This window comes from Uloborus diversus, unplaced genomic scaffold, assembly GCF_026930045.1.
Source record: "Uloborus diversus isolate 005 unplaced genomic scaffold, Udiv.v.3.1 scaffold_1126, whole genome shotgun sequence".
In the NCBI taxonomy this organism is placed as follows: Eukaryota; Metazoa; Arthropoda; class Arachnida; order Araneae; family Uloboridae; genus Uloborus; species Uloborus diversus.
Genome location: NW_026557795.1, coordinates 52,744 through 61,965, shown reverse-complemented (window position 1 = coordinate 61,965; position 9,222 = coordinate 52,744). Strand labels below are relative to the sequence as shown.

Below are 9,222 nucleotides of genomic sequence, written 5' to 3'. Positions count from 1 at the left end.
TAAACCAGTATTTTGAGGTTACAAGGTAACCCTTTTTCAATGCAAAAGAAGTGAGCTTGTGGATGCAAAGCCACCCCACAGGTGTCTTTTTACGTTGATTTATTTTCTTTTACTTTTCAAGCACAAACATATTTACTTGATCCTTAACAGCAGATAATGTGATACACAGAAATATCTCTATGAGAAATGCCAGAAGAGGCAGGAAAAACGATTTGATACAAGGTGGTCATATTAAACTTCCTTTCTTTGAAATCATGTGACTCCACATTGGCGAAAAAAGTAACAAATTTTTATACTGTTATACTTTTTTTTTCCATGTGTTTACTTGTTCATAATGCTTTTTAATCTTCAGGTTTGAGTTGAATAGTTTATAATAACCTATCTTCTGTAATATACTTTGCAAATGGGGAAGGGAGAAGTAGTGCAGAAAATTTCAAAAAATACAGCACTAAATACAAGTATTGCTTAATAAACTTACTTCTTGCTTTTTTATGGATTTGTTTTCTTTCTTGTTATCTTTCCTTTTTTTCTTGACAGGAGAGCTATCTTCTGCATCATCACCAGAATTTTCATCTTCATCACTAAATGTTTCATAACAATCTTTGATTAGATTTTATTCAGTTAAGGAGAAATACTTTAACAGTAATTGCATGTAAAATACTTTACCTTTTCAGTAGTTTAGTTTCTAAGTTACTCTTTTTACTTTTTTCTTTTCTTAAACCTAACGTTTCATCATCAGAATCATTGCTGTCTGACTCCAGGGAAATCTATAAAAGTAAAAATGAATTATCTACAAATACAGTCAAACCTCCATATATCGAACTTCCACATATCGAAATTTTCTATATATCAAAATGCCAGCAAATTTCTATGTTCATTACATTGAAAATTTTTCTATATATCGAAAAAATCTCTATATATCGAATTCTTTTTTCAAGACATTCGTAGATTTTGATTAAACTTCAGGCTGTTTGTCTCATGAAAAATGAAAACTAGGGGAGAAAATTATGTTCACTAAAAGTTGCTGCGAAACTCATAAGGAATCTGGGGTTGAGGGCTGTGTAAATAGGTTGTTGTTCCGTTCTGGAGTTCTTAAATTATCTCAAGTTTATTTCAAATCTGAGTTGTAACCAGTAACACTGTAAAATCAGTTTCACGTTATTCCTTTTGTCTGTTGATTATCATTCCTAGTCTTTTTAGCTTCAGTAAAAACCATTCAAGTTAAGTAGATTGATTTTTTACTTTTCTCTCGATTACACTGTCAAAACGAAACAACCCTTATGTTGCGAATCAAGTTAATTGCTGAAGAATAAAGATGTATGACAGCGCAAAACTTTAATTTTTGTTAATTTTTTAATCATCAACTTTCATTTAATCAGATGCTCGTATAAATTAGAAAATTGGGTTTCATAACACGAAAATTAGCTTTAATTTTAGTGTTGTAGAGATTTGTACAATAAAATAAGATTGTTTCTATGTATCGAAATTTCTATATATCGATTTTTTTCTAGCAATTTGCTACTTTGATATATGGAGGTCCGACTGTAGTATAAGAAAATAAAACATAAAAGGAATCAAATCTACAGGAAACTGTATACCAGTATTTTGCGGTTAAAAGTTACCCCTTTTTCAATGCAAAATAAGTGAGCTGGTGGATGCAAAGCCATCCGGCAAGTGCCTTTTTACGTTGATTTATTTTCTTTTACTTTTCAAGCACAAACATATTTATTTGATTCTTAACAGCAGATAATGTCACACACAGAAACATGACTCTATGAGAAATGCCAGAAGAGGCAGAAAAAAATATTTTATACAAGGTGATCATATTAAACTTCCTTTCTTTAAACTCATGTGACTCTACATTGGGGAAAGAAGTAACCAATTTTTATACTGTTTAATTGACTTATTTTTTTGATGTGTTTGTTTGTTCATAGTGCTTTTTAATCTTCAGGTTTGAGTTGAATAGTTTATAATAACCTATCTTCTGTAACATTCTTTGCAAATGGGGAAGGGAGAAGTAGTGCAGAAAATTTAAAAAAATACTGCACTAAATACAAGTATTGCTTAATAAACTTACTTCTGGCTTTTTTGTGGGTTTGTTTTCTTTCTTGTTATCTTTCCTTTTTTTCTTGACAGGAGAGCTATCTTCTAAATCATCACCAGAATTTTCATCTTCATCACTAAATGTTTCATAACAATCTTTGATTAGATTTTATTTAATTAAAGAAAAATACTTTGACAGTAGTTGCATGTAAAATACTTTACCTTTTCAGTAGTTTAGTTTTTAAGTTACTCTTCTTACTTTTTTTCTTTTTCAAATCTAATGTTTCATCATCAGAATTATAGTTGTCTGACCCCAGGGAAACCTATAAAATTAAAAATGAATTGTCTACAAATAGTAAAAGAAAATAAAACATAAAAAGGCACAAATCTGCAAGAAAGTGTATACTAGTATGGGGATTCCAGGTCAGTGGACTCCAAAACTCCTTTTCAGACGGCTCCAGATGGTCATTGGCAATCAGCAGCGAACACATGCGTGCTACTCAACTCAGCTCGACAGAGATAATGCACATGCGCTTCGTCGAAGCGAGGTTGTTTCTTGAGAGCTTGCCTGCAACATGGTTCACTCGACAGCGATCTTTTCAAATGTTCCTTTTTACCTTTTAAAGTTTTTATCTTTTAGTAGCCTTTTGCTCATTTTAATGTTCATGTAGTTTCTTTTACAACAGTAAATATATATTAAAAGGATGAGCATCACATGTCCTTAGTGGTGACCCGGTGCATTGTGAATAGGCAACCATATCAATGTGGATTTAGTGTTGGTGCTACTAGGTGACTGATTTTAGTTATGCCTGCTGGTGTTTCTAGCTACCTTAGCGACTGTTTTCAGTTTTCGGGTACAAATGGATACTTTTGTGACTGACGCTTCAATGTTGGATTACTATTTCTCAGATGGAATTGAGCTGAGTTATTTATTTCTGTGACCAAGAGAGCTCTCCCCCCCCCCCCCCCCCCCACAATTTTTTGCCTTGCATTTTCATTATGTAATATGTCTGAAAACGAACAAGCAGCTCTTAACGGCTTGCAACAGCAAATTACGCAGTTGACATCGCAGGTTGAGAAATTATCTCAAGAGAGGGGTCGCTCTCCTTACAGAAAGCGGTCTAACTCCCACGATAGAAATGACAGGAGAAATGAGCAACATACTCGGGGCAATTCCTTTTTTTGTTTCTACCACAATTGTTTTAGTCAAAAAGCAAACAAATGCAGGTAACCTTGCGCATTTGCCCAAAAAGATCTAGTGAATGCTACCACTCACAATGGGGCAGGTAACAAGATGTGTTTGGTAAAAACCACAAATTGATTCTATGTTTATGATCAGAGTTTGAATACCAAGTTCCTCATTGATAGGGGTAGTGATGTTTCGAGCATTTCCGTCAAGGGTAATCAGCAAAATTGTCCAAATGCTTTTGAATTGTTTGCTACAAATCATTCAAAGATAAAAACATATGGTAGAAAACTGCTGCAATTAAGTTTAGGTTTCAGACGTGCATTCAAATGGCATTTCATTATGGCAGATGTTTCTATGCCCATAATCGGAACAGACTTTTTGACACATTTTAATTTGTTGGTCGACCTAAAACGCAAACAATTAATTGAGGGTATAACCCAAATTGAGTTCTTGCGGTAGTTTTGACTTTAGCCAACAGACAGCAGTCAAAGTAATAGTAGAAAATTCATTGCTTAACAAACTTACTTCTGGCTTTTGTAGGGGTTTGTTTTCTTTCTTGTTATCTTTCCTTTTTTTCTTTACAGAAGAGCTAACTTCTACATCATCACAAGAGCTTTCATCTTCATCACTAAATGTTTTGATAATTATTTTTGAGTATTTAAGGTTATTTTTATAATTATTTTTGAGTATTTCCATAAATGATTTCACTCAATCAAAATGAACTATTTTGACAGTAACAGAATGTAAAATACCTTACCTTTGCAGTAGTTTAGCTTTAAAGTTACTCTTCTTGCTTTTGCCCTTCTTTAAATCCAAGGCCTCTTCATCAGAATCACTCCTGTCTGAGCTCAATTGTTTCTATAAAAGTAAAAATTAAGTAACTACTGATAATGTGACACACAAAAGTATGTTTATATGAGAAATACTGGAAAAGACAGGAACTTCCCTTATTTAGAACATTCTGCTGTTTAAAAGCAAGTTCCTTGATTGATACAAAAATTTCTGCATGGACTACATATTAAATGTGCAAAAGGAATCTTTATATACATAAAACAAAAAGAAAGAAATTAAGTCTATTATTGGGTGATACCTGATTTAAAAACCTCTAATTGTGTTCCTTCTTCCCTTGAAGAAAAGGGTGATATCATTTAATCTTTCAAAAATGTTCGAAAGGTATCCCAATTTAAGCAGTTAATTGACATTACTTAATTGCTATTAAAAGGCACCTCAGTAAATATAACCACCAGTGCCTCCTCTATTCAAACAGTCGAGCTGAAATTTTCACTTTGATAGCCTCTGCATTTCTGTCTGCAGCAAGATGTAGAAAGTGGTATGTACTCAGATCTTCAATGGTAAGTTTTAAAGGTATGCTTAAAGTGGGCACAGTTCTTAGCATGATTAATTACCTTCACAGCACTATCTAATGCAAGTTTTAAATGAGTCCTTTTTTATTGCCAGAAAATGTTTGTGGAAGACAGCACTGCTGCTGATGAGGCCATTCCACGAAAAAGTCAACCTTTTGCCCCGCATGTGACACTTGTATTATTTTTAACGAAATATATGAGGCATTATGTGCAGGACAAAATGACCGTTTTCCGTGGAATGGCCCGATTGTGTTTCCTGCCCCTTGCTTAATCCTAGACATGGCTCCCTTCCTTTTTCCAACCCATGCAGCTGCTTCATTACAGGAAATACAGATTTACTTTATCAATTTTATAATAATTTTTCCATTCCTATATGAATTTAGAATGGGTACTGCCCAAGAGCAAGTCTCACAACCTTTGTATTTTCATCAAGCTGTAAACTAAAAAAGAGATGATTGTGATGCACAGCAATATTGCCATTGTTATTCAAGGGAATATAGGGATTTTTTTTTTTCACTATTCCTTAAAGTACAATCAAAGGTAAGTTCCTAATATCATACACAAAATCGGGAGAAATATCCAAAATTTAGGAATCTCCTAGGAAAAAAAAACAGTGGAGTTAGCAGGCATGTAAGCTTTATCCCAACATGCTATGACGTTTCATAAATTTGCTTGCTTGCAGCAATTTGTGACAGCTGTACAGTATTAAAAATTTACTATACCATGTTTAGACTTAACATGCAACTTAGAATATCCTTCTCACAAGATTGAATTAATGTCAGATCAATATTATGGGCCCTTTTAGCTTTTGCAACGTGTAAACAGACAATAAATGAGACTTGGGGCATTTCAACTTTAAGAAATTCTTTCTATTTTGATGGAAAAGGTAAATAAAGCCTGAAGAGATAAAGCATGATTTTTTTTTAGCATGCAAGAATGCTTATGTGCTTTTATGCATTAAATCAGATTGGTTGCTTTCTACCATCATATAACACATTGTCCTTCCCAGTGTATTGTTGTTTTGCATCAGGAGTATACAAAAAAGTAGAAACTCCTCTGAAATTGAATGAGATTAAAATATTTTATTCTTAGTGCTATATAGTATGAAACCTAGCTACAACACCATCTTTGTTTACATTCATGCTAAACTAATGTTTGTGTTTAATTTTACTCTTAAAATATATTTCTAGGGATATGTTTGGATAGGGTTACTGCAGATTAACTATGCACATTCTAATAGAGCTACTGGTTGATGAAAACGAATGAAAATATCCTATGGACACTTGCCGCACTAACTCCTGACGTCATCAGCTCACCCAACTGGTGCAACTGGTTGATCTATGCAAATATTTCATTAACGGTGTGACACTGGTGGGGCACGTGAGTATTTGAGGGTATTTTAAATGGATGGAGATACACAGCTAACATATTTAAGAGCAAGAATCTGAGAAAGTGTCAAACCTGTGATTCATGCCATCGTAGATTTTCTCCAAAAATTACCAATTATTAATTGTCTTGTTAAATGCCTAAATCCAGAATTTTTGTTCTGAAGTTGAGTTTTTCAGTTTTTATGGGCTCCTAAAGGTAAACGCGCCGCAGCAAAAATTGAGCGGATTTTTAAGACATGGAAATTGCTATGAGCCACAATTGTTACCGAGAACAATTTGCCTGTAATTTTTTTTATGGATGAAGGATAAAAGGTTCAAACTTTACAAAAATGAATGCTAAATTTGAGGCAAGTGGTTGCCGCAAGGTCAATGAAGGTTACAAAAAAGTAGCATTTTTGACGCTTTTAACCATTTTTGAGGTCCAAAAAGTTTGCACCTTGCAGTTACCATGACAAAAGTAGTATTGCTTGGAAGATAAGTATATGCCCTTTAAAAAAATGCATAATTAACTGAGGCAAGTTCAATATGCTTTTAGTTACATTAGGCTGTAATAGGGAAAATGTCAAATTGTACTGATATTCAAACTGTCGTAACTCCTTGCGCGAACAACATACTGAAATATTTTTTTTTTCCCTTGTCATGATCTATTATTGGTCTTACTAAAACAGTAATTTCCATTGAGGCAAAATGCTTTAAAAAACTTTTATAAAAATAACTTAGCCTATTTCTGTCGTCAAGACTTTTTACTTCTTCATACCATTTGTCTGAATTACTGATATTTTAATAATTTAGTTTGCAGTATAAATTGATAATTTAATGTTCTGTGACACATATATGATATTTTTGATATTCATTTAATTTAACATAAGACATTAATAACATTTAAATTTTGCATCTTTGAGCGCAAAGTCAACATTTTCAATGTTATTATGTTGAAAACTCTTTTTCTCTAAAATCAAACATAGGGGAGAGGGGTGAGGATTGGGACACTTTTCACATAAATGATTCTTATTCATAATCCTCTACTTATTCATAAATTCAAAAGCTCACACAATAAACTTGCATATTATAACTACATTTTAAAAATATACACAATGTTTAAACATTTTATTATTGACTAATTACAAATTTCAAGAATTTTGTCCCATTCCTCCCTCCTGGGTGGGAGGAGTGGGACATGAGTATGGGAGGAGTGGGACACATTTGAAAATTACAGAAAAATGAGCGAATGCCATAATTAGAAAGGTCCACATTAAAAGAAAAACAAGACTGTGCTCTACTAGTCCCACCAACCAATTGTGGTGGCTGTAATTTCATGATAATATCTGTTTTATCTATAATGCTACAGTCATCCTGTTGAGGAAAATTAAAATTTCCTTTCATGTCCTTTCTTATAAATTTTTGCAGTGTAGCTTTCAGTATCATAAATGTTCTTCACCCTTGCAACATAGTAAACAATTGACCGTTTGGTAAGGAATTTGACAAGCACAAATTCATTTTCTCCTATGTTTGGTTTGTCCTCCATCCAGTCAATCTCTTGTGCTATTTCCACGTCATCGTGTATATGAGGATAAAATATTTCTTCATCTGAAGTGTCGTGTACAGAAATTGACCCTTCACTATCACTGGATTCATCTTTAAACTCAAATGTTTTTTTAACTTTTAGTTTTTTTGTTTTTTTTTTGCATACAGGTTTTTGTTGATGCTTTTTTTTTTTCTAGTCTGGCAGCTTCTTCTTCTTCAATTTCTATCTTCTCTGGGGCATCTGTCAATATCTTTGTTCGTCCTTTCTTCTTTCCTTTATTTTTCTTCAGGGGATTCCTGGGTTCTGCTTTGGGAAATGGCCATATGTCTGCAGGACAAGCAACAAAATATGAGATGAGGACGGCATGCTAACAATGATATTAACAGGATTGTCATGTGGGTTAGATGGTGAAGGAAGACAACTACTGTTATTATCATTATTTACCGGCAAGGGATGGACTGTAACATACGATGTCAAAAACTCTTCATCTCCAAAGGACTCACTGTCAAATGGATATATTCCAGGTTTTTTAAACATGGAAGTAATATTTTTTGGTGTGAATGATGCATGGTAGGAAATCCCAACAAGCTTTGCTGTGTGGTAGATGTTAATAGTTTTTCTCGGATTGTTTATCAACCAATCATTGCAAGCAAAGATTGTCAAAGATTGCAAAGCCTCATTTATACCGGCTTTTAAATGAGGAATATACCAATATATCTAGTGATTGAAGCCTATGACTGCAATGAGGCGGAAACGTTAATATAAAAACACCATTGTTCTCTTGCCTTGTTGATTATTTCAACTGTAACATGGCTGTCATGGTTGTCCAGTGTTAACAAAATTGGATTATCTTTTGAACTGTTGGTTTGGTGAATTATATGGCCCAGTGCCTTTGAAAAGATTTCTGCTTACAAAGGGGGGGGGGGAGAGGTCAAAAATTGATAAAAACATGCTTACGTAATATTTGAACAGCCCCTTTACAGAAGGGACATATTTATGGCGTATGTCCCATTCCTCCCTTTTCGGAGTGTCCCATTCCTCCCTCTACACATTGCTTCTAAAAAATAACTTGTCACATAAACCATGCTGGTTTTAGGCTTAATTAAATTGCAGATAAGCACACATTATATCCTTAAGATTACAATGATAATATATTATGTTAGTTTTGCAAATTACATAAATAAAGAAATAAAACTAAAAATAGATTAGAAAATTACTTTGGAGGTGAGAAATTTAACTTTTTCCAACTATTAACTGAAACTTACTGCTGGATAAACTGCAAGTATGAAACAAAAAGAAGCTATAAACAGGTCCTCTAGTGGTCAAACTGACAATAAAATAAAGTGATTTATTTTGCCATAATTTTAGCTGTCCCACACCTCCCACTGTCCCATTCCTCCCTCCTCTCCCTTATAGTTCCATCTAAGACTCCTGAGTGTTTTTAGCACGGCACTTTAAACGTATCAGTATCAGACAATACCTTTTTTTGAAAACTTTGTCCTCAAGGCTGTTTTTTCTTCTTGAAACTACTTATTTGAAATATTACAGCTTTGCAGAAGCTGAAAAAAAAAAATATTTCTCTATTCATGCACCTTTGGAGGGTGAGTTAGCATTAGGCTGTAGGAGTGTAGATGGGGTAAACACTCCAGAGGGAAAGGGGGAAGTTAGTAAAAAGGAGGTGGGCATTAGCTGTGTGTTAGATAGTGGGAATAT

The 9,222-nt window shown here is 33.7% G+C and overlaps 1 protein-coding gene across 1 annotated transcript in view; it reads right to left on the bottom strand.

Moving 5' to 3' along the window:
* Positions 1–478: 478 nt before the first annotated feature.
* Positions 479–9,222, bottom strand: part of LOC129232258 (protein starmaker-like) — a gene marked incomplete at its 3' end in the record, with an annotated part of 61,052 nt that continues 52,308 nt past the window's right edge. Inside the window, exons 14-19 of the mRNA XM_054866463.1 lie at positions 3,990–4,090; positions 3,758–3,860; positions 2,266–2,366; positions 2,078–2,180; positions 667–767; positions 479–581 (exon numbers count right to left, since the gene is read on the bottom strand). Coding sequence (XP_054722438.1) covers positions 479–581; positions 667–767; positions 2,078–2,180; positions 2,266–2,366; positions 3,758–3,860; positions 3,990–4,090 — 612 coding nt within the window. The remainder of the gene's footprint in view (positions 582–666; positions 768–2,077; positions 2,181–2,265; positions 2,367–3,757; positions 3,861–3,989; positions 4,091–9,222) is intronic.